The sequence below is a fragment of the Leptopilina boulardi genome, unplaced genomic scaffold, assembly GCF_019393585.1.
Source record: "Leptopilina boulardi isolate dan_hultmark-lab unplaced genomic scaffold, ZJU_Lbou_2.1 LbouV2_330, whole genome shotgun sequence".
In the NCBI taxonomy this organism is placed as follows: Eukaryota; Metazoa; Arthropoda; class Insecta; order Hymenoptera; family Figitidae; genus Leptopilina; species Leptopilina boulardi.
Window position 1 is genome coordinate 965563 of NW_026137897.1, and position 26116 is coordinate 991678.

At 27.9% G+C, this 26116-nt stretch overlaps 3 protein-coding genes across 5 annotated transcripts in view; 1 reads left to right on the forward strand and 2 right to left on the reverse strand.

The window, feature by feature from the left end:
* Positions 1-26081, reverse strand: part of LOC127285339 (actin-binding protein WASF3) — a 44026-nt gene extending 17945 nt beyond the window's left edge. For all 3 annotated transcript variants that reach the window (XM_051311318.1, XM_051311319.1, XM_051311317.1), the window contains exon 1: positions 25900-26081. The gene's annotated coding sequence lies outside the window, so the exon portion shown is untranslated. The remainder of the gene's footprint in view (positions 1-25899) is intronic.
* Positions 3136-6223, reverse strand: LOC127285341 (glutamic acid-rich protein-like). The gene is made up of 7 exons (XM_051311321.1): positions 5910-6223; positions 5277-5482; positions 4999-5184; positions 4547-4741; positions 4188-4364; positions 3623-3830; positions 3136-3463 (listed from the first exon to the last, which is right to left on the reverse strand). The coding sequence occupies exons 1-7, from the start codon at positions 6112-6114 to the stop codon at positions 3345-3347; spliced, it is 1296 nt and encodes a 431-aa protein (XP_051167278.1). The 5' UTR covers positions 6115-6223; the 3' UTR covers positions 3136-3344.
* Positions 8210-10534, forward strand: LOC127285304 (uncharacterized). Its single transcript, XM_051311253.1, has one exon. It carries the CDS (start codon positions 8210-8212, stop codon positions 10532-10534), a length of 2325 nt encoding a protein of 774 aa, XP_051167210.1.
* Positions 26082-26116: the final 35 nt, after the last annotated feature.

The window sequence follows — 26116 nt, forward strand, 5'->3', positions numbered from 1 at the left end:
GTTACTGTGGCATTAGTTACTATGGCATTAGTTACTGTGGCATTAGTTACTGTGGCATTAGTTACTGTGGCATTATTTACTATATGGCATTAGTTACTGTGGCATTAGTTACTGTGGCATTATTTACTATATGGCATTAGTTACTGTGGCATTAGTTACTATGGCATTAGTTACTGTGGCATTAGTTACTATGGCATTAGATACTGTGGCATTAGTTACTGTGGCATTAGTTACTGTGGCATTATTTACTATATGGCATTAGTTACTGTGGCATTAGTTACTATGGCATTAGTTACTGTGGCATTAGTTACTGTGGCATTAGTTACTGTGGCATTAGTTACTGTCGCATTAGTTACTGTGGCATTAGTTACTGTGGCATTAGTTACTGTGTGGCATTAGTTACTGTGTGGCATTAGTTACTGTGGCAATGTTTACTATATGGCATTAGTTACTGTGGCATTAGTTACTATGGCATTAGTTACTGTGGCATTAGTTACTGTGGCATTAGTTACTGTGGCATTAGTTACTGTGGCATTAGTTACTGTGGCATTAGTTACTGTGGCATTATTTACTATATGGCATTAGTTACTGTGGCATTAGTTACTATGGTAAAAGTTAGTTACTATTTCATTCGTTATTGTGGCATTGGTTACTGTGGCATTATTTACTATATAGCATTAGTTACTGTGGCATTAGTTACTATGGTAACAGTTATTGTGGCATTAGTTACTGTGGCATTAGTTACTATTTCATTTGTTATTGTGGCATTCGTTACTGTGGCATTATTTACTATATATGGCATTAGATACTGTGGCATTAGTTACTATGGTAACAGTTAGTTACTATGGCATTAGTTATTATCACAGAAAATTAAAAGCCATTAAAATAAGCTGCAACGCTTATTATTTTAATCCAATTTTGCTTATTTTAATCCATTTTGGTATATTAAAATAAGCAAAACTGGATTAACATAATAAGCGTTGCAGCTTATTTTAATGCCTTTTAATTTTCTGTGTTAAAGAGAAAATTACGTTATCGAAAAAGAAATTTTTGAGCATATCGAAAGTTATATAATTATAATAATGAAACAATAACACTTTCACTCATAAATAAACGATTTTGAAAAATACAAGTCGAATGAAATTATAGCCACGTTCCTGTGGTATGGATTTTGCATATTATAAGGTACATAATATCAAAGACATATAAAGGTCACTACTACTTGCGCCGTTCTTTAGCCCTAACCAATATCAGTGAATGCACGTATAATCATTATATATGCATAAACTCTGAATACCACCTTCTTTATAATATATTGAACATCGTGTGGTCACAGTGAAATGTGGCTTGCATTACGAAATTGCAAATATTAGCTGGTAGAATGAATAACGCACGAGAACTGCCCACTATTTGTCATTTTGTATATATAATAATAATATAAAAAAGGTTCGAACCACCGCGCATATATGTTACCGCAATTACTCCTACTATCATATTATAATATACAAAATAACAGAAATAAATTAATACTATTTATTTGTCTAAGGATTATCAGTAATCCATACAAAGGAGCTCGAATACAATATTATACAATGTGATTTTACAATGATATAACACAACAAATACAATAAAATATACAATCATACAATACACAATCACATTGAGAATTCTTTATTTAATAATTTTTAATAAAAATTTTGCTACTCTTCTAGCCGAGTTAGAATCCGGGTAATTTAAAATTTTCAACCATGTATCACTCAGCTCACTTAAATCAACAGTATTTTTAAAAAAATGTTTTCGTTCTTCTATTAATTCCCTACATTCTATTAAAATATGCAAAATATAATTCTTTTCGTTTAAAGTCTCCATACATAAATTGCAGTAATCATTTCTTTAAAAAAAATAAGATTTTTTCATCCATACAAGTCTCGGTTGATATTTGTTCAATAATTTAACCTGAATAAACAATCTGTAGTCATCCAAAGGAATTCTTTTGTTTTTCAAAAAATGCGGCTCGTTTTTCATTTCAAGGTAAGGATAGAGGAGTACTGAGGAGGAGGATTGCGCCCTCCGAAAGTCTTCTTGTTTAAGGTGATTTTCATATAAATTTAACCAACGTGTTTTAAATTTTTGTAGTATTTCAAGATTTAGAGACTCCCAAGCCTCCCTCTCACCAAACTCGTCAAAGATATTACACACTTGGCACGCCCAATTAAATTTAAATTTCTTTGTTTCCCCAGGTTTCAAAGCTCTCAATCTATTATATGCTATTTTTGGAAATCTGTTATCGTTCATTTTAAGGATTTTTTCCATCCAGTTCAAAATTATTTTAAAGATGCGAACGGATAAATGGGAAGTCGCGGTTTCAATTCTCAATGCATACTCAGGGGTACATTTTGGTAGACATAACAGTCGTTTAATGCCTTTTAATTTTCTGTGTTGAATCCTGAAATTCCGAATAAATCCGATAGCAAACTTTTAGCCTATTTCAGAACCAAGAATCAGACTATACTTTTCGGAAGTATCACTGTAAAAAGAAAGTACTAAAATAGTACCCCCAGTCAAAAAAATTCTATAGAATTTCTATAGAATGATTCTATAGAAATTCTATGGAATCATTCTATAGAGATTCTATAGAGATTCTATAGAATATTCTATAGAATTTCTACATGAATTCTATAGAAATTGCAAGAAAAATTGTAGAGTCAAATTTAAAGCTTTCTGAGGATGTTTTTACTTTAATCATCGATTATTAAGAATAAAAAATATTAACTTCAAGTGTGCCTTAATATTTTTTAACTGACTGCTGCTTTTTGATGGAATCCTTCGAAGAATTTTTTGTTCAAACACCTTTACTGTGCACCGCATCCAAAGGAAATATTTCGCTGATATTTTTAAAAGTAAAATTTTTACTTTTGCAATATCTTTTTTAATAATTTTTTATAAAGAATAAAATGTCATATTTTAAACAGTTTTTTTGGAACAATTTGAATATAAAATTTTTATTTATTTTTATAATTTTATTTGTAATTAATATTCATTTTTGTCGTTGATATTTTGATTAATTTTTAAATGGTTTTAATTTTATATTCATTGAAAAAATAAAAAAATAGTTTTTAAAGAAACACTTTGTGTATGGAAAAATATTTATTAGAAAACATGTAATTAAATTACATCGACGTATTTAAATGAAGTACTCAGAATAAGTAAAAAAAATTGTTACTAGTGGTAATAAAGAAAATAGTAGTAACACCATTTTTTTTTTTGAAACACGTTTAGATAAATAATTGCATAATCTGCAATTTTAGTAAATTTCACTTCTATTAGTTTGATTGGAATAACATTTAAACACTTTTTGATTTTTTTGCTGCTTCGATAAGCCTTGATCTCAATGATGCCTTGATTGTTGCATTTGAAACTTTTTCCCAGTTGATTTTATTTTTGATTCGTTTCTGAACCGCGGCTGAAAAGATTAGGTTATTTTATTATTTTTATTCTCATTTTTTGAATATGAATTTACAAAATTTTTTTAGTTAATTTTCAATTAAACTAATTATTTAATTTTTTATTTTAATTAATTTAATTTCATTTCATTGTTTTAAAGAAGTTTAAATGCTTTTACTTAATAGACCATCCAAACCCCTTGAATTAAGTCCAGGTTTTTTTGATTTTCCCTTTCCTTGCAACGAACACGACGAAAGAGCATCAGGGTTAAAAATTAAGCTCAAAAGGGACCTAGCATACCCTGTAGGATTATTTGCCTCTTTTTTCACCTTTTTAAGTGATTCTTCTTCAACATAAATGTCGCAGTCAGGATACAATTCACACGTCTAAAAGTTGAAAGTATTTGATCATTTTTAAAAATAATAAAATCTCCAATAAACGCGTATAATTTTATATATTTAAACGTATTTTCAAAAACCGTAAAATCATAAAAAGTTGTTTATATTACATTTTAGAATTTTTTAATTTTAATTTTTTAATCCCTTTTTTTCAAAATTTCGAAAAGATTAAATTGAAATTGTTGTATAAATTTGAGAATACTTAAATCAATTAATAGTTTCGTATTTTTGATAATTTATGTTTGTGAAAAAAAATAACCAAAATCAGTAATTAGCAAAATTAAAAAACATATTTGTTTCTCTAATATATCCTGAATATAAAAATAACTGCTATTTGGATCTTACAAAACCAGGAATATGTGTAGGATAGAGAAGTGTCGTTTTATCTTCTTGATCGGCTGGAATCTTTTGATCATCATCAGATTCATAATTCTTTCCATCACTTTCCATTTCAACATTGTTCTTATTTTCATGTTCTTTTTTCTCTTTTTCCTTAAAATCTGTATCTTTATCTTTTGAACTCTGGAAAATTATTTTTTATTTAGAAATAAATAATTTCTATCATTCGAAAAAATATTTTTTTACAAAAAGTAGATTTGTAAAATATACTAATCGTTTCGTGGAAAATACTCGAAGAAAATAATTTTCCAATTTCTGGTTAATTAATTATAAATAATGTAAACGAATTAGGAACATTTTATAACCTCGTCAGTTTCTTCATCAGATGTAGATTCATAAGATTGAGTAACGATGCTAGGCTGAATGTTGCTTTCTTCCTTATCTTTCAACAGTGAATCAATCTCAATATTTGATGTAGCTGGAGTTAATTTCTTTGTTGAAAAGGAATGCAAATGCGATGTTCTTGAATCATTTCCTTTAGTATTCATTCGTTCAACATCCTAAATTTAAGACAATTTACTTTACTATAAATGTAAAAGTTTAAAATTTAATCGTATTATTGTTTTTAATTACGATTAACTGCAATTAAAACATTTTCTTTATATTTTGACATAATCCTAAGGCAACCGGATATTCAGGATATCCTGAGGACATCCTAGAAATATCTTAACTTCCGGATATGAATAGGATGTCTACAGGATATCCTGGAATATCAGTTGCTCTTCGGAATTATACAGTAAATTATCTCTTAACTTACTTCTTCAAGAGTATCAATTTCATCCAGAAGTGACAGTGCAATATTACGAATCTTCATAAACTTTTCTTTGAGAAGAGTTGCTTGAGAAAAATCCTTGATATCTGTTTCTGATATTCTTTCCAAAATTTTAAATTGTTCAGCAGCGCATAAAACATTAGATTCCCGTTTATGACTTAGGATTTTGTCCTGTGAATTATTATAAATATTGTAAAGTCATTTTTCTTGTAATAGTTACATTGGAAAGTTCAAGAAAAATGAAGATTAAAATTTTTTCTCACATTAGTTTTCGAATCGACAACCTTTTTGCTGTCTTTTGCATTTTCATCAGCGATTGACGTATTTTTGGAACGTTTTTTCTCACTGTTTGTTTCGGAATTGCCTGCTTGTGACAAGTTTCGTTTCTTGTTTTCTTTGCTCGTATTCCTTTCCTTCGATCTTTGATTTTTTATCTTTTTTATCAGATCTTGTAAATCCGATTCTTTCGCTAAAAAATCAACAAACCGAGATATGTACCAAATAATTGAAATAAATTAATTAGTTAGTTTAGAATTATAAATTGTAAATTTATGTTGAATAAATAAATAATTTTAATTTAAGAGAAATTAATTAATAAAATTAATAATTAATTAAATTAATATAAATAGGAATGTAATAATGGAACATGAAATATAATAAATTATAATAAATAATTTATTAATAATAATTAATATTTAATTAAAATTAAATTTTAAACTATTTTTTTATTTTTAATCTTTGGTACTTAATTAAGTGAAAAGGAAAAATGAATACTTCGAATAAAAGAAAATATGTTTCTAATAAGTAAACTGACAAAAATTACATTAATTATTCTATAATATATTAATAATAAATAATTAATATTAAAAAATTTAAATTAGTGTAATTATATTTACTGGAAAATTTCAATATTCGTCCTTTGTAAATTATAGGGACTTTTGCTCCTTCTGGCCATCCAAAGCTCACGACATCTCCTTCTATCAGTCTTTTTACTTTTGGATCTACTATTACTGCAGTATCAGTAATTATATAGAAATACTTATCATCCCCTTCTATAAGCAATTGTCGTTTCAAGGAATTATCTCCCATTTTTGCTGACATTTATGTACATTTGATTTTCGTTTAATCACTTCTAAGGTTAAACTATTTCCGTGGCAACGAAACAAATGAAATTTTGAAAATAAATTTTATCTGTCATTGAGTCGATAATTTTCAAATATTTTTATAAAATGTATTAACGTTTAAAAATAATGATTGAAAATTAAAAAATAATAAATTAGCAGACATGAAAAGGATTTTTATCTAAAATCGTATATAATAATTGTATATATTTACAAGCAAGTTATTTTATTTACATAATTTTGTGTAATTAAATTTTCTCTCACAAGATGGTGTAAGGAACAAATTTATTTTTAAATTATTCATAAAAAGTTATTGATAGTTTTTCAATATGCATTTTTTTACATAAAAAAATTTACTTCTAAAAAAAAAACTTTTACATCAAATTTTTAAAAATTACAATTTTTTAAAATTATAAAATATGTCTAATATTTAGGAAGTTTAAAAATTCTTCCATGCGTTCCGTTTTAATTTAAAAATGTTACTTTCTTAGGCGATACAAATTTTTTAATAAAAATAAAATTCAACATTTTGTTCAATCGTCAAAAAATTAATTTATAGATTTTTGAATATTTATTTTATGTATTACAGAATGAAACGGCGTTATAAGAATTCAAACAAACAACATGGAAAAAATTGTAAATATCGTAAATTAAATTCAGTAAGCTCGTTGAGATCTGAGTTATCGTGCAGTCAAAATGATAATAAAATCCAATCATCAGATGGCTCATCTGTTGGAAGTGAAGTTTCTTCTGATTACCAGAAATCTATTAATTCGAATGACCATTCTTCCTTATTAAATGTTTCATCGTCTAAATTTTCAATTTCTGAATCTGGGAAATCTAAAATTTCTGACGATAATGTTGACTTATCAGATAGTTCATCTATTCGCATGTCATCTATCTTGAATTATAAGAAATCTACAATAATTGATGATGATAACTCATCAAAACGTTCACCTTCTAAAAGATCAAGCGAAAATTCAAAAGCATCATCGATTGAAGTTGAAAGTAATAACAATGTATGTCGCTTCGTAATGTTAAAAAATAGTTATAAAATATAACCTTTTTATTAAATAAATTTTAATTATAATAATTAAACACAGAAATTAATTAAAAATTATTATTAATTAATTAAATATAACCTAAAAATAAAATTATAAAGTTTAACCAATTATTATTTATAATACAGAACAGCCTGCGAGAAAATTTCCAATTAAATCATTCCATAAATTCAGAATCATCGTATAACCTTAGTGATGACAAGTCTTCTCTTGAAAATTTCTCTTCTACTAATTGTGAAGAATCAAACACTGAAATATTGTCTACACAAGATGATAGCGAAGATGTATGTTATTGTTTTTGTTACGAATTATTTCCAAAACAATTATTATATTATCAAATACTTTTATAATTTGCTTATGTTTCTTTACGTAATTAAATACATAACTTCATTTTTTAACCAAATTAAAAAAAACCGTGAAGAAATTTTGATCGGGCTCAGGCTGGGGCCGGGTCGGAGAGCCCCAACACTACATGAAACAGAGAACCCGGTCGGGGCCCCGGGAAAAAGCCCTGCTTCAGATCAATTAAAACCGTGCTCCGGTCTAGCCCCAGTCTACCACGCGCAAACCAGATCGTGCCCCATCAGGTTCCTTTTTTAACCAGGTCGGGCCAGGTCTGAAAATTTCTGCACGAGAATATAAAATTTTCTAATAAATTAAAAAAGGTTCGACTTAAATAATCCCTATTTTGGCTACAATCAAATAAATACTTATTATTATTACTCTAGTGGAAAAATTTAATGGCGTTAAGCTGGAAGCGCTAGAAGACATTTTGTCGCTTATGGATTCTAGCGCTGCGAGCTAGCGCCATTAATTTTTTCTATGAGGGTCTCTCAGATTATTAAATTTGAATATTTTCTTGATCAGTATCTGCAATAAGGGGCCGTCCATAAATCACGTGACCTTATTTTCCACCTTTTTCGACCCCTCAACCCCCCTGAACGTGATTTATGGATGACCCCTCTGTAAAATTTATATATCCTGTAATATTTAAAAAATTAGTCTTTACTATATATGCAGAATAAACTATACGAAGATTCTCAAAGGATCAGTTCTTCAAATTCTTCTGATTTCGAATTCAGTTCAAGTTCTTCTGAATCTAATGATGAATTGTCATCGAGTAGTGAAGATTCAGATACTGAAGATAATAACAATGATAAAAATGATACACTTTGGCTTACTGCGCCCTTGTACGAAAATTCAGAAGTGACTTGCGGTGAAGCTATTTCAAAAATTTTAGAATATCAGTTATCAAACGCTCACACTAAAGCATCTTTAGAGGAGTTACTGAAACTCTTATTATTACTCCTACCAGATTCATCAAATTTGCCAAAAACAAAGTATTTCTTATATAAACACTTAAGCACAATTCTTCCAGAAGGTTCAGAACCAGTGTTAAAACATAGATTTTGTAACGATTGTTTAGAATATTTGGGAACATGGGACGTGAGGATTTCTACTTGTCATGTATGCAAATCCAAAAGGATAAAGGGCATGTTTTTAGAATACAGTATTAGTTCAATTATAAAAGAGGCTTTTGAAACGAAAAATCTTGCTAAACTTATTGACGAGTATCAGGAGGAATGTGAACTTAGGGATGATAACTATATATATGATATAAATTCTGGTTCTGAATATAAGAAATTGAAAGTAGGGAAATATGATATCGTTTTGACATGGTTCACTGATGGTATCCAAACTGCAAAAAGTGACAAGTTTAGTTTATATCCAATCCAGGCTCAAATTGTAAATATTCATCCAAAACATAGAAGAAATTTTCAGTTTACATGCGGTTTATACTACACGAAAACGAATGATGGAGATAAGCCTAACATGAATACTTTTCTGACACCATTTTCTGGACAAATGCAAGATATGTACATAAATGAAGTTGAATGGTTTCATGCAGAATCAGGTGTTATAAAAAAAAGTAAAGTTGTTGCTCCAATTGCGACTATGGATGCACCAGCTAAAGCTGAAGTTTTAAATTTGATGCACCACAATGGAGAATATGGGTGTCCTACTTGTGAACATCCCGGTGAAACTGCTAAAAAAGGAAAGGGCATAAATCATGTATTTCCACCTTTGGCTGAAGATGCTCCTAACCGTACTCACGACAACATTGTTGAAAATGGAAAAAAAGCGAAGAGAGAAGATTTAAAACACTCAAAAGGCATAAAGGGACCAACTGTCACTGAAAAAATTCCACATTTTAATTTGTCAACCAGTCTTGTTCCAGACTATATGCACATAGTTGTCATAGGAGTTTTTAAACTGCTGCTAATGCTTTGGTTTTGTACGACTAACAAAAACGAAGAATTCTATGTTAACAAGAAAATGAGGGATGACGTCGAACAAGAAATAAACCGCATCTTTCCAACTGATGACATTACTAGAACACCTCGTCCACTTTCCAAATCAAAGTTTTGGAAAGCTTCAGAGAAGAGAGCAATGCTGTTGCTGTATTTTCCTGTAATATTACAAGGAATTTTAAAGGAGAAGTATTACCAACACTTCTTACTGCTTGTGCGTGCAATGCACATTTTATTGCAAGAAAAAATTCATCCGATGGAAATAAACTTAGCGGAAACACTTTTATACTTATTTGTCTCTGATTTTCCAAAATTATATGGTCTCAATAATTGTACTTATAATGTACATATGTTATTGCATTTGGCTCAAGCAGTAAGAAATTGGGGCCCATTGTGGGCCTGGTCAGCTTTCCCCTTTGAAGACGAAAATGGATATTTAGTCAAAATGGTTCATGGTCCAGGTAAAGTTGAAGTAGAATTGTTCAATACAATGAAATTAATCCATGCTTCAAAAGTGTTAAAAACTTATTTTGAAAAAAGTTGCAAAACTGAACGTCATGGAATAACAAATGCGATTGCCCTCGGACGACCAATGTATGTGAAACTGGAAGAAGAACATTTATTAGCTTTGAAAAACGGAGTCTCAGAGAATTTAGATGTTGAAAATTTAAATGCTTTGATTTATTCCAGAGCTAAAATTGGAAAAAATGTTTTCACCTCATCTTTATATCAACGACAAAAAAAACGAAATAATGCAAACATTTATTGGAATAATCAAACTTCTTATGGGTCAATTAAATTTTTTATTAAAATTAACGGTGAAATATTCGTCATGGTACAAAAATCCATTCGTGCAGATTGTAATACAATAATTCACAAAGAAACGGGAATAAAATTTCACAAATACATTGTACCTATCCGCGAAACATATACATTAATTGTCATTCCAATCAAACTAATAGAAGGGAAATTTACTAAAATTCAAGGTTATGCAACTATTTATCCAAACACATTTGAAAAAAAATAGTGGTGTTACTACTATTTCCTTTATTACCACTGGTAACAATTTTTTTACTTATTCTGAGTACTTCATTTAAATACGCCGATTAAAATGTTTGAAAAGTTGTATTTATTTGTAATTTAATTACATGTTTTCTAATAAATATTTTTCCATACACAAAGTGTTTCTTTAAAAACTATTTTTTTATTTTTTCAATGAATATAAAATTGAAACCATTTAAAAATTAATCAAAATATCAACGACAAAAATGAATATTAATTACAAATAAAATTATAAAAATAAATAAAAATTTTATATTCAAATTGTTCCAAAAAAAACTGTTTAAAATATGACATTTTATTCTTTATAAAAAATTATTAACAAAGATATTGCAAAAGTAAAAATTTTACTCTTAAAAATAACAGCGAAAAAATTTCCATTGGATGCGGTGCACAGTAAAGATGTTTGAACAAAAAATTCTTCGAAGGATTCCATCAAAAAGCAGCAGTCAGTTAAAAAATATTAAGGCACACTTGAAGTTAATATTTTTTATTCTTAATAATCGATGATTAAAGTAAAAACCTCCTCAGAAAGCTTTAAATTTGACTCTACAATTTTTCTTGCAATTTCTATAGAATTCATGTAGAAATTCTATAGAATCATTCTATAGAGACTCTATAGAAATTCTATAGAATATTCTATAGAATCTCTATAGAATCTCTATAGAATCATTCTATAGAATCTCTATAGAATCATTCTATAGAAATTCTATAGAATTTTTTTGACTGGGCCGATTTTTGGTATTAAGGGGTAATACCACTCTAGCGGTAAGAAAAATAGCCTAACTTTGACGATTTATATTTGCAGTAGGATAAAAGGAATAGGATTTTTCTTCAGATAGGTTTATTTAACACATATTCAAGTATAAAAAATAAATTTAATATTATTATTTTAATATAAAATGGCGGCGATAGAGTCCGGCTCAAAAATCTTGAATTTTTAAAACGCCTACACGGGAGGACGATTTTCTAGGAAGGTGTAAGACCTAGAACAAAAATCCAAGAATTTTCTGAATCTCTACCCTATTGACTATGGAACTACGTAGGGGTTTTTTTTTTAAATCAAAATTTGTACAAATGGTAGCACTTTGAAAAAAAAATCGATTTTTTGCCAAAAAACAAGCAGTAAATTGTTTATAAAAAAAAAGTTTACATTAAATCAAAAAACGGCTACGTAGTTCCATAAAGAAGGTTATTGTGTAGTTACTGTTAAAATTTCAGATCAATCCATGCAACGGTGTTCGAGTAATCCGTCCTCCCAGTTTGAAAAAAGTGGTTTCTAGAAAAACGCGTTTAAAGTAGAACTAACACACAATGGGCCAGCAAACCTTTACAATGTTCTAAAATTCATAATTTCCGGAGTACAACAAATTTAAAGCTTTTCATGACGAATTCTATAGTTTTTGGGGTCACTGATTACAAATCTGTAGTCAGATTTTGAAATTTTTTTTTTTTTTTTTTGAAAATATGGATTTTTTCAAAGGCGTTGTTCAGTGCCTATATGATGCATTAGTGACACTCAAAGGGTTAATAAATTTTTTTTCGTCATAGGATCACCTGCCTATTGTTTCTACAATGCTAAAGTACATTTTAACAAAAAAAAAATAAATCGTTTTTTTGAAAATTCTAGAGTGGTGTTACCCCTTAAAATAGAACCAAATGACAATTTAGTACCTAAAGTTGGTATTAAATTAATACCTTTCGTTTTGTAGTGTAGTTTGACATTCTGAATCCGAATCTAAAGTAATTAACCCAGCATGTCAGGTTTTCGAGATATTCTAACCTAAAAGTTCAAAAAATACGTTTTTTACTATAAGTTCGTGTAACCATATTTGAGGGCATGAAACATCAAAAGATAATTTTTTTCGAAAAAGGTGGTTACAGCATCTGAAACTACAATTCTTACCCTTTAAAATGCATATTGAAAATTTAAAAAATCTGTATTTGATTCTAAGTTATAGTCATTTGAATTTTTTTAATTATCTGATACACGAATATTTTAATATTCACCACTCGGAAAATTAAAATGACGATAACTTAGAACCAAATACAGATTTTTTAAAGTTTCAACATGCATTTTAAAGGGTAATAATTGTAGTTTCAGATGCTGTAACGACTTTTTCGTTTTTTTACATGCCTTCAAATATGGTTGACCTTATGGTCAAAAAACGTATTTTTTACACTTTCAGGTTAGAATATCTCGTAAACCTGACGTACTGGGTTAATTCCTTCAGATTCGGATTCAGGACGTCAAACTACTTCGGAAAAGTATATAGTCTGGTTCTTGATTATCAGGTAGGGCAAAATTTTGTCTATGTAATCTGATGAATTTTGGTTTAAATAACCCCTCGAATAACCCTAAAGTCACTCTAAAATCAATTGGGCGGTAGAAATCAATTATTTTAGAATTATTATTCTCTACTAACAGTAAGTAGAACCCTACAAAATTCTTATAGAATCTTACTAAAACTGATTTAATCCATTTTAGAAACATAATTAAATAAATCAGATCCAATGATGATTCTAAAATCTGAAATCTAAAATGGGTCTAAAATGTTTTCTAATCAGTTCTAACCGATTTTTTTAACAATTGGTTCTGGTTCATCTTTAATTTACGTTTTTGAAATAGGTTGAATCAGTTTTAATAAAATTCTATAAGAATTTTGTAGGGTTGTATTGTTTAAACTTTAAATGTAAAGCCTGAATTGTCCGCAGTTTCTGGCAATTTTTACTACAGAAATAGTAAAATTTACTATTTCCGAAATAATTTTTACAATTTCAGGAGTAAATTTAAAAAAAAACAGTGATTTGGAGTTAATATAATTTAAAAACCCTTAAGTTTTTTGAGATTATATATTGGAAGTTTTTCACCATTGTTTCATTTCGTATTTTAATGGCAAAATAATGCCAAAGAGAACATATGCCACGCCCGCCCATTCTTGAACCATTGTTTGTAACGTCGATTGCATTTTTACGTCAAGATTTATGACCGTAGTACGAGTTTTTCGAGGTTAAACCTTGGACTCATTTTCTTTTATGTATAAATTTTTTTTTTTTATGAAAAAGAAAAATACAACATAAGGAAAACTTTTTATCTTGAGAGGTATAATTTTTACGATAATAATTCTACTATATATTGTATAATTATTTATGAAAACTTTCAAAATAAAAATATGCAGTCTACACTGAGAAAAATATGCTATTGAATCAATAGCATTTCTGCCAAAGGTATAAAAATTATTGATTCAAAAACGCATATGCTATAGAATCTATAAAATATTTTACAAATTTTATACCATATGCTTTTGAATCAATAATTTTTATACCTTTGGCAGAAATGCTGTTAATTCAATAGCATATTTTTCTCAGTGTAGAAAAGTAGAAGAGAAATCAGTTGATATAAATTGAGAAACAAAATAGAATTTTTTTTTTTGTAAATAGGTGAAGTTACAAAAATAAAATAAAAAAATATATATACTTTAAATTATTTTCTGCGATAAGAAGAAGCAAGGTATTCATTTGTACGAGACGTGTGATATTTTCTACCCCTTATCTCTCGTGATGAAACGAAATTAGTGCTTTGTATGCAACGTTTCATCTTTGTGTAACATTGTCAAACGAAGGCTTTTGAAGAATGCAATGATAACGAAAGTGTACAATCACACCTTTTTTTTATAATTAAAAACTAAATTAAAAGTATATAAAAATTGAAACAAAAAAATTTCTTTACGTAAGAATTAATAACCAAAAAGAATATGCTAATTTTTTCCGAAAAATATTACATAAGAATTTCAGCACTTTTACTTTCTTTAACATTTTTTTCCTTTCTGTTTTTTTTAGGTTATTTTAGGAGAATCCTACCGACCCTATTTTGTCGAGCTTTCGATTTTTTTTCCTCTTCTTTACTTTGTTGTGAGAGTTCACTTTTAGCAGATCACTGAAAGCAGCAGGCGCAATATTCAGAAATAGCGTATACACCCTAACAGCGAACAAATCAACGTCAACACACAACTCTGGGTCCTTGCACTCTATGCTTTATAGATTTCCATATACCCAATGCCTTTATTAACACGCAACATTTTTTCACAACTTTCGTAAGAAATTTGGATTTTTAAACTCTAAAAAAAAAAGAAAAGATTTAAAATCAAAAATCTGCAAAACAGAATAAAATTTTACTGATTAAAACGCAGTATAGCATTTCAATAAATTGTTAAATTTTTCTCATTCTTCAAAGCAAAAATATAACATAAACGTTCAGAGAAAAAAAAGGAAAAAAGCAAAACCAAGAGAAATCTGAAAGAAGCTTTATTTAGAAAGCTTGTTGTTTCACACTTGACCGCCCTGAGCATCAATTACAACCAACCCTTTTTTTTCTTGAGAGAATTAACTCAAACTTGACCTCGACTTAGATTGCCTATAGAAATATGTCTCAAGAGACACGCAAACTTTAAAATTTTACTTCTACAAACTGAGAAAAATATGCTATCGAATCATTTCTCCCAAAGGCATAAAAATTATTGATTCAAAAGCATATGATAAAGAATTTATAAAATATATATATAAATTCTATAACATATGCTTTTGAATCAATAATTTTTATGCCTTTGACAGAAATGATTCAATAGCATATTTTTCTTTTCATAGAAAGCAATATCAAAATCTATTATTTCATTCGGCTCTACCTTATATCAATAACATTCAATTATGTAATAAATTATGAATAATATAAGCGACAAATTCCTGCGTGAATATGATTAATACAAAAGAAAAAGAGCTTTTCAACACACAATTCGCGCGAGAAAAAGATGATTTATTATCGAATGTTAATTTCTGAGTATATCATAAAGACTTCATTTATATATATATATTGTATTCTATCGCGTGTTCTCTTCCAGACGTGGTATAACCTTGCAAAAACGTAGATGCGGTCAAAGGGTGAAAAATGACGTCAGAAACATTATGCTCCCACGAACATAATTTCCCGTTTATGCACCCTTTGATGCTCACACGTATAGATATAAACCATATGTGGCACACGGTCTTCGATTCATTCTTTACAGAGGTGTGCAGTATTATCTTGCGTGAAATAATAATAATAATAATAAAAAAAAAACCTAACACATTTCTTCCCACATTCGTTATTTCACTTCCCATGCCGGATATATGAACGAGGGGTGAAGCCAAAGTCATCAGCTGTAAACCTATATAGTGTTTTATATAACAGAACGTCAATCGTGACTCATAAATTAATTTTATAATCAAGAAATAATGTTTTTTTATTATTCCTTATTCACTGTTAAAAGAAAATAATAAAATAGTACCGATTTTAGGTATATCAAAGAATCAAATGACAATTTAGTATCTAAAGTTATAAATAATTTTAATAAGTATTCAATAACTGATTCCAAAATCAGTTTTTATCCAAATCTAAATTCTTTTCCATTCCTAATCAATCCGGTTTAGAAGTTTCTAAAATGATTCGGAAATAATTTTAGTTTAGATTCGGATACAAATTGATTGGAAGCAATTTTGAAATGCTTCCGATTTACCAAAAGTGATAAGAACAATTCGAAACTTGTTTTCAAAATCTGGTTTTGAAATTATCACTATTGATTGTAATTACCAAATCATCGGTTTAACAAAAGGAAATACTACCAACGAAAAAGAAAATCAAATCAGCAAAAGTCATTCATATTATCTCAATTAACAGAACCTGCAGAAATATTGGATCTGACCTAGTTTTACTCTGGCTACAAGACAATAAACCTATTAAATAATTAGGTACAAATAACAAAACACAATTTATAAAGCATCACTCCCTCTCGATATATTCGAATGAAGACAAGAAAATGCGCAAAGAAAATGAGCTTTTTCGGGTGTGTGTGTGTGTACTGCAATATTGATCAAACCGACTGCCAACTGTCGGGGGTTAAAAAAAAGGGGCTGAAGGAGGAGGGAGCAGGCGTGATGCGTCTCTTCTCTTATAGCTTCCAAGTCACACAATACGCACATATTCGACTCAAATAAAAGGCTATTGAATCAAATTCAACTGACCAGACCATACAATATCCAGATTGGCACTTGAGTTGAACGTATGGCGTTGTATACAGTTATCGACGTTTCGCCAGGCCGACCAACACTGTCATGATGAGAGAAACTTTCCATGTTAGAAAAACAAACATTTCCTCTCTTCAGAAAAAGGAGAAGATAAAAGTTAATTTAAGAATAACTTTCCAAAGAGAAATAACATTTGAAACTATTTAAAAAAAAACAAGGCTAAATATGAAGGAAAATCCTTCAACCTACGGAAACATCTTAATATGCATCATTAGAGCTACTTAAGTATTCAATGGAAAGTTGTTTCCATTTATGGTGTGTGACATATATATTGAATTTACAGGCAATAAGAGATGCTCCAATAAACGAACGCACAAAAGTGGGGGTTAAAACGAGATCACGAAGCATATATACCTAAATTGACGTTCAGTCAGCGTAAGAAGAAATGTCAGAAACCGGTTGCATTGAGTGCAGACCGCGAGAATCTAGCGGTGTAAACCGGCTTGTTAACTACGTCCGGCCAATATCGGTAGTCACTATATAGCTATATACTTATTCCTACAACACGAATCGCGAAACCTCCCATCGTCAAACGATTCTTTTATTGAATGAGGTACTCAATTTATGCTAATTGCCCTATTAACCGAATTTCACTGAAATCAAAAAAAGAATATTAAATTCTAACACTAAAATGAAATGACAGATTTTATTGGTGTAACAGAAATTCATCATCAGATTTTAATAGCTTCTGGATTCTTATAAACTTCTGTATACATATACAAATTTGCATTGAAACTGGATTCCAAAACTCGACAGGATTTAATCACAAATTACGATTCACAATTAGTAACACCGGCAAGGATTCAAATATCGAGAATTGATTTTTGTTTCTATTCAAGAGGCTATTAAATCGCAATAAGACAGCTACTTCAGGTGATTCACGTTTCAGAATCACTAAGCAAGACAATAAGGAACCAATAAATACCGATACGCTTGGTCCGTTTAATGTGGTCGCGAAACTATAGCGGAAATTGAATGCTTCCCGTTTCAATTTCATGGACAAAGAATTGCCCTATACTCTTCGAAGGAAAGATCAGAAAATTAAAAGAATCTTCTTTACTGTCGATCATGCAGCTTCGAATATTCATGAATATTCTATCAAGCCTGAAATATTGAATTAATTTCAGAGATCAATCAAATGGAACGAGAATTAAAACCATTGGGGACAAAAGTTCTAAAACCCAAAAGTGTCAAAGAATTCAAGATCCAAAACCCAAAAGTGCCAAAGAATTAAAGATCCAAAATAAAAATTATTAATCTGCATCAGATTCTGCGCCCATTGGATCTAACAACTTTTGGATGTTTTGATTTGAATCATTTGTTACTTGGAATTTTTGCCTACTGGATCTAACAACTTTTGGATATTTTGGTTTGGATCTTTTGTACCCCAATCTCTATAGTTTTATATGCTTACTCCGCATTTGCTATTTCTTTTTATTCATGCCGCGGATGATCAGGGTACAAAAAATCCAAACCAAAATATCTAAAATCCGCGGCATGAATCAAAAGAAATAGCAAATGCAGAGTACGTATATAAAATTAGAAATTCAAAATTATGTTTCTCCAAGAGTCTTTTGTACTCTCTTATAATATATCCAGTTCCTCTTATGCGAACTTGAACCAACGACAAATCTGCGGAAACTGTACAGGACAGTCTCGTATATCAAGTAACACACGTCATGGTTTGTGAGGAGACGACGACCCTTGTTTCATCATACTACTTGTAAAGTCAACAACTACTTTTCCATTAATTTACACAAATTATTAATCTAAAAACAAAAATCCTCTAGATTTCATCAAATTAAATATTAGCAATAAGAAAAGAATAACAATATCCGTAATAAAATATATTCATAACAAAATCAAGTGTAGGTACTACAATTCATAAACTGAGTGACCATAGCCACAACAATTTTCTCGATTACATCACGACGATAAAACGGAGAGAGAGAGAGAGAGAGAGAAATAAAGATTTGATCATCCGTAACGAGTTCTGGATCGCGTAAAATCACCGAAGTAAAATAAAACCAAAAGAGAACGCATGCTCAAAGCCATATATCCAAGCTAGGCGGGAGATGTACAAGCTGGACCAACTTACTGTATTACATGTGGGGTGTTTCGCTTGGGCTAAAGATTCTACATTTATGGCCCCTAGCCAGGTCATATGTGTATACATATACACAGACATGTCTTTGTCGTGAAGACTAGTGTTGCATTTCACTTTAACAGTCTTGGTATACGTCTGTGTATCACTTTTAGAGAGAAATGTGCTATATATACATATACATAATATTACATATAACTGCAACTGCAGCTGTAATCTGCAGAAAAGATTACGTGTAGATTGCTCTTACTAGGATCAAGTCAGTCACGAATCTTTCTTTCTCTTTTTTTCTCTCTCTAGGTAGCGTATATATATAATTTTGTGATGATAAATTAAAGATTAAGCAAATTTAATTGGATTTGCATAAAACTTTCAACTAAATTTATGCGGATTAGAAATTTATAGAACAGTTGCAAAATATATTTGGATCAAAAGAAAAAGATTAGTTCAATTATGGAAAATCTAAAAATGAATTCCAGCTTTCTGAATTCGGTTTCTACTGAGAAAAATAGGCTATTCAATCAATTCTACCAAAAAAGAATTTTGCAAAAGGCAGAAAAAGCATATGATGTAGAATCTATATATTTTACAAATTCTGCAGCATATGCTTTTTCTGCCTTTTGCAGAAATTACATTAAAAATTAGTGATTTTTGTTGGAGATTATCAATTTAAATAGATGGAATTTAGCAACTGATTTCAAATTTATTATTATTTATTCCTCAGGACTAATTAGATGATTTTGGTTTTGAAATTAAAAACAACGACAATTATCTAATAACTAGATTTCCGTTGTATAAAACGGAAGTCGCCGCAGAGGATGTTATATTAATTTTGCATCTATATTTTGCCTGAGGCTTTTAGAGGCGGATAATCATTTTTTGTTTCTGTTCTCATTCATTCGCGCGCAGTACACGTAACTTCACAAGACCTTCATCACGCATAAAGTTTACACACACACACACACACACACAAATTATCGAAACAATGTTAAATCAAAAAGGATAACATCATTAAATGCTTCATCATTGTTGGCAATTTAATAATAAAAAATTATTCTTCTTTAAAATATTACACTGAGAAAAATACACTTACCGAATCAACAGCATTTCTGCAAAAGGCATAAAAATTATTAATTTAAAAGCATTTATGCTATAAAATTTGTAAAATATATAGATTCTGTAGCATGTGCTTTTGAATCAATAATTTTTATACCTTTTGGAAGAAATGCTTTTGATTCAATCACGGAAAATTAAAAGGCATTAAAATAAGCTGCAACGCTTCTTATTTTAATGCCTTTTAATTTTCTGTGATAGCATATTTTTCTTAGTGTATAAAATATACTAAAGCCACAGGTCCTAATAAAAATTTAACAAAATTTTTCTATAGTTCATGTATTTAAAAATCAAATTAACCCAAATACCTTCAAAAAAAAATTGAAATTTCCTCAACAATTCAGAATATTTTACTACGGATCCTAATAAAAAAATTACTACTTCATGTTTTTAAAAATCAAATTAACCCAAATACTTCAAAAAAAAATAAGAGTACGAAGATGATAATAATAGCGCATTTTGAGAGAGAAAATCCAAGGTTTGAACTCGAGAAGAGTTAAAGAACCGGATGGACAAGCACGGTGGCCCAACAGAATATAAACAAGCATAACTATTAAAACTATAAATACAGTGATTTACAATTCTCTTTTCTTTTTTCACGTTATTTTTAGAGTGGGGTTTTTTTTTATTTTTGTTCACTTACGATTTAAAAAAAATATTATAAGTTCATAATAATCGATACTTTTACTACTTTCAGAGTAAAACTGGACCAACTCGAAGTTTCTGCGCATCTCTGGCAATTTTTACTCCAAAAATAGTAAAATTTACTCTAGAAATAGTAAAACTTACTACGGAAACAGTAAAATTTACTACAGAAATAATAAATTTTACTATTTTTGGAGTAAAAATTGCCAGAGATGCGCAGAAACTTCGAGTTGGTCCAGTTTTACTCTGAAAGTAGTAAAAATTACTTTTTCTTTTTCTCCGTGTGCTATAACTACTATACAATGAAATAAAAATTTATTTGATTCAAATAATCGGTTACTTGACTATTATAAATTATTTACTTGTACCAAATATACTCAAAGAAATGATATATTTGTCTCATGGCCAAATAAATATTTATTTGATTCAAATAAATTTTTATTTGATTTAAATAAAAAAATTTATTTACGCCAAATAAATAAGCAAGTAGGCTCTGAGACAAATATACATTTATTTAACTTAAATAAATTATATTTGGTTCAACTTTTAAAGATAAACTAATTTTTTTATTTTTAATACCTAAATTAACTTTTTTTTCTATTCAATTTTTATTTCTTTTATCATTATTTTTTTAAAAAAAAGAAGAAAATTAAGAAATAAAAATCAAATAGAAATTAATTTCTTTTTTCTTGGTAAGAAAAGAAATTTTTTCGCTTCGCAATTTTCTATTCGCTTTCTGATGACGAGTAAATAATACCTAATTGCCTATTTGGTCAAGAGTATGGTATTTGTTCAATTTCTCGCGACTCTAATTTGCATATAGTTTCACCTAAGACAAGAAAATGGAAACAACCTATACGTAAAGATGCAAGGTGCATTTTATGTAAAATAAAACAGCTATATCTTGACAATCTAGAAAAAAAAATTTATTTGATTCAAATAATCCGTTACTTGACTATTATCAAAGAAATAATTATATTTGAATTAAATAAATATTTACTGGAATTAAATAAATATTTACTGGAATTAAATAAATATTTACTTGAATTAAATAAATATTTATTTGTATTAACTAATTATTATTTGTGTCAATTAAATGGTATTTGTTTTAAATACAAAAATTATTGCTTCAAATACAATTTATTTAATTAAATTATTTGGTTTCAAAAATTTCTTTGGTTCAAGTAAATATTTATTTGTTAATACTAACCGATTATTTGAATCAAATAGATTTTTTTTCAGTGCATGATTCTCAAACATAAATGAAACATCTAGTGACGATTTTTATAGTAAATATTCGAACAGCACGTGCTTTTCTTATGTAAGACTCATTATCCCAATATAAGCGGTACTCAACTTTGTGGAATCATGAAAAAAAAAAAAAAAAAATTTCCAGATTTTATTGTTTAATTGATAATTTAAATAGAGTTCAAAGAAAATAGATTTTTTTCTACTATCAACATAAAATTTTCTATATACAAAAATATATACATATATATTTTATCTCTTCGACGGAATAGCGTTTTATTTTTTTTTTCCTCTCGATCTCAAGTGTGGGAACTTTTCTTATGCGAAATTCCGCGCTACTTTAAAACTCTTGCGAAAAGCAACCAAACATTCTGAATCTATTTTATTTTGTGTCTAAAAAAAATATGAGAAAAAAATTTGTATATTTAAATTTTTTATAAAAAATTTTTTTTATAAAATTTCAATAATATTTTTACAAAAATAAATTTTATTTTAAATTAAGCCTTCCCTTCCTCATAAATAATTATCGCAAAACCTGTTAAAACCTCTCCCTCCCTTATTATAATTTGTGAATGGTGTAATTTTTAAAACGATAGTAAATCATTTTTTTCCTAAACGGAAATATATAAAATTAAAAAAAAAATTTCCAATATTTAAATAAAAGAAATTTCTATAAAAAAAAATTTATTTGATTTAAATAATCACTTACATGACTAGACTGAAAAAAAATGTATTTGATTCAAATAATCGGTTACTTGACTATTATCAAATAAATATTTACTTGAATTAAATAAATATTAAATTTACTTGAATTAAATAAATATTTACTTGTATCAAATAAATATTTATTTAATATCAAATACAGAAATTATTGGTTCAAATACAGTTTATATTTAATTCAAAATATAAATTACTTGTTTCAAGTAAATATTTATTTAATAATAGTCAACCGATTACTTGAATCAAATAAATTTTTTTTCAATGCATTAAATAAATATTTTTAAATAATTATTATTTGAGTCAATTAAATGGTATTTATTACAAATACAAAAATAATTGATTCAAATATAATTTATTTAATTCAAAAAAAAAATTATTTAGTTCAACTAAATATTTATTTGCTAATAGTTCAGTAACTAATTATTTGAATCAAATAAATTTTTTTATTGTCGGAAAGAAAATTCAAATAATTTAAAAATTAATTTAATTATTATTATTATTATTATATTATTATTATTAATTTAATAATTTAAATATTAATTTAAATAATAATTTAAAAATAAGAATAACAAGAGTAACCAACAATCGAAGATAATAAGGGTAACTAATCTAAGATCATCTGGTCAGTAATTCAATGATCGTTTCATAAAGGTGTATATACTTATTCAATATGTTACCTAAAGCGTGACAATGACATTAAATGACTTGACAAGTATGATAAATAGGCAAAAACAACTTATAATATAATAGAATTATCGCAAAATTGAAGTTAAATCAAATACACTGAAAAATAAAATTTATTTCTAATAATAATAATAATAATAATAATAATAATTTTTATTTTAATCAAATTAATTTGTATTTAAACCAATAATTAACTGTATTCGAAACAAATAAAATTTAATTGTATCAAATAAAAATTATTTGGTTCAAGGAAATATTTATTTGATAATATTCAAAAGTTATTAGAATCAAATAAATTTTTTTTTCATTATATAGATATATGAACAAGAAAAATAATTTTTGATTATATAATTATAATTATTATAATAATAAAAATAAAAAATGTTCAAAAAAATATTTGTTTATTTTTTTTATTTATATAAGAATATTGAAATCAAAAAAATTAAAAATTCTTTCTACTCTTTTTTTTCACAATTTGGTTTTCTATTCACTATTTTCTACCGCTAAGTTTAAAATTGCTCAATTTCAGCAAAAAACCTCATCCGGAGATATTTTTAGCTACTCTCTAATTTGTATATACATCTATATTATATAGAGAAAAGAAAAGTACTACCCATTTGGTCGAGAGAATTATGTATATAAAAATAAAAGGGGGATATTGTTGAGTTTGTGTGTGTGTAATTCTTTTAAATAAATAGAAATTTACTAATTATCCATTATATACAAAAAAAATTGTAAGTTATTAAAAAAAAATACTTAATTTAATACCAAATTATAAACAAATAACCTTCAATTTTTTTTTTTATTAAAATAAGATCTTATTTATTTAAATAAAATTTTATTTTAATAACCAACAATTTTCTGTGTGATATATAAATAATTTTCGAATTCTGAAACTAACGCACAGAAAAAAAATTTTATTTTCTTCAAATAATCCATTACTTTATTTTATTAAATAAATATATTTACTTGAATCAAATAATTTTTACCAAATAAATTTTATTTGAATTATATAATTGAACCAATAATTTATGTATTTTAAATAAATATTTTATTTATATAAATTGTCTCAAATAATAATTATTTAAAAAATTTTATTTGATAATAAATAAATAATAAAGTAATGCATTATTAGAATCAATTTTTTTTTTCAGTTCATCGGAATAAATTATTTATCTTTATAATGATTAAATGGAAAATTGCCTTGTTCTTCTTTCCAGTGCAGTAAACAGTTTCATCCTATTCTAGAACTATGTAAAAGCGTGCCAAGAATAAGTAGTCACGTCATTTGTCCTTCAGCTTTAACCGAGAAATTTTCTCCAGCATCAACTGAGAGAATATATATATATATATGTATAAATAATCTATATACCTTTCTTGGAATACACATAATTTGCAAAAAAAATTCTCATTGTATCAAGAAATCAAAATAAAATCAATTTTAAATTCAAAAAATTATTCTTAAAATTTAAACAATAAAAATGAATAAAAAAAACGTATCTGAATTTTCACTAAAATTCTAAAAATAAATTATAACCAAAATTAAATAGAATTTTAAAATGTGTAACAAATTTAAAAAATGTTTTTTATCAAAAACTGACAGAATTTCTGGAATCATTATCGAACAATAAAGTAAAATGTCAGTGATAACTAGTCACGTTAAATGCACTGCATATAGATAAAAAAAAAATTCTATTTCTTATCAGAAGTAAAAAAGAAATAAAAATAATTACGATTCTTAATAGTAAAAAGAAAAAAAAGTAAAAACCGAAAAAAAATTTCTCAATTATCATAAAGCACAATATGTCTCACTTTGTCTCGCATCAATCTGTAATAAAGAAGTCGGCAATGTAGCAAATTAAATCGACGCTTAATTAAATGATTAGATGACCCTATCATCAATTTCACTCGTCAATTTACAAAACAGTAGCTTGCCATAGCAATGACTTAATTGTGACTTTTTTTTTACTTCCAATTTAAAATAATCAACGAAAAAAATTAAGATCAAATTCTAGGTCATTGAACCAAATGAAAAATTTTCCAAAAAACCTGTTATTTGATCTCATTATTTTAAAAATAATTCCCAACTATAGAAAAATGTTTCAATGACATGCATGAATAACTATATCAGTGTCACGCAATATCTCCTTATACCTGTCAAGTTGATTAAGTCAAAAGAACTACCAACGAAATAAACAAGAAAAAAAACCTTAAAACTCTATTCAAACACACGAAATTTATATTATTCAAATTAGAAAAAATATTCCTAATGAAATATAAAAAAAAAAAACCAAAATCGGGAGTGGCTGGTTTAAATATTGAATCTTTAAGCGACGATTTTTACTTGTATGCTTCTATGTGACAAAAAACCACCCCCTGCATAGCCGGCGCCCCATCAGCCATGTGTACCGCCTTCGAACCTACGCCCCTGTGTCTTATTACGGTGTTTAATGTACTTTAGAACAAAAAAACGATGGTAAAACAATTGCCATACTCTACCATGACTTTTGCCATTGTTTAATAAACACTATATTTTTCAATTGTCGATAAAATTTGACAATTAATACAAATCATCACTATCATTAAGCGACCCATCCCAATTTTAACACTAACACACGAAGAAAGGATCAAAAAAAAAAAAAAAATCGGGTGACACAAGATTGTCAGCAACCCGGGAATCAATCAATTTACAAGTAACTCACCATATCCAATAATTGCCGGAACTTGTATCCAAACATAACACTAATAACACACGAGCACCACTGTAAACTTTAAGAATTTTGTTATTTTAAAACATTTGCATGAAACTCGCGTTAAAGTCCTCCCGCAAACATAGAAAATGGCGTTAACTTCGTTGGTCCTGTCGTCCGTAGTCTACGGCGGCCAACTCGATTGTGCGCGATTGTTGCGCCGCCTTCA

Excerpts from the sequence above, each read along its gene's own strand:
- LOC127285341 (XM_051311321.1), bottom strand. The coding sequence starts at position 6,114 with ATGTCAGCAAAAATGGGAGATAATTCCTTGAAACGACAATTGCTTATA. Across the intron at positions 5,483-5,909 it reads ACGAATATTGAAATTTTCCA|CGAAAGAATCGGATTTACAA; the intron begins GTAAATATAATT and ends TTGATTTTTTAG. Across the intron at positions 4,365-4,546 it reads CTGATGAAGAAACTGACGAG|AGTTCAAAAGATAAAGATAC; the intron begins GTTATAAAATGT and ends ATAATTTTCCAG.
- LOC127285304 (XM_051311253.1), top strand. The coding sequence starts at position 8,210 with ATGCAGAATAAACTATACGAAGATTCTCAAAGGATCAGTTCTTCAAAT.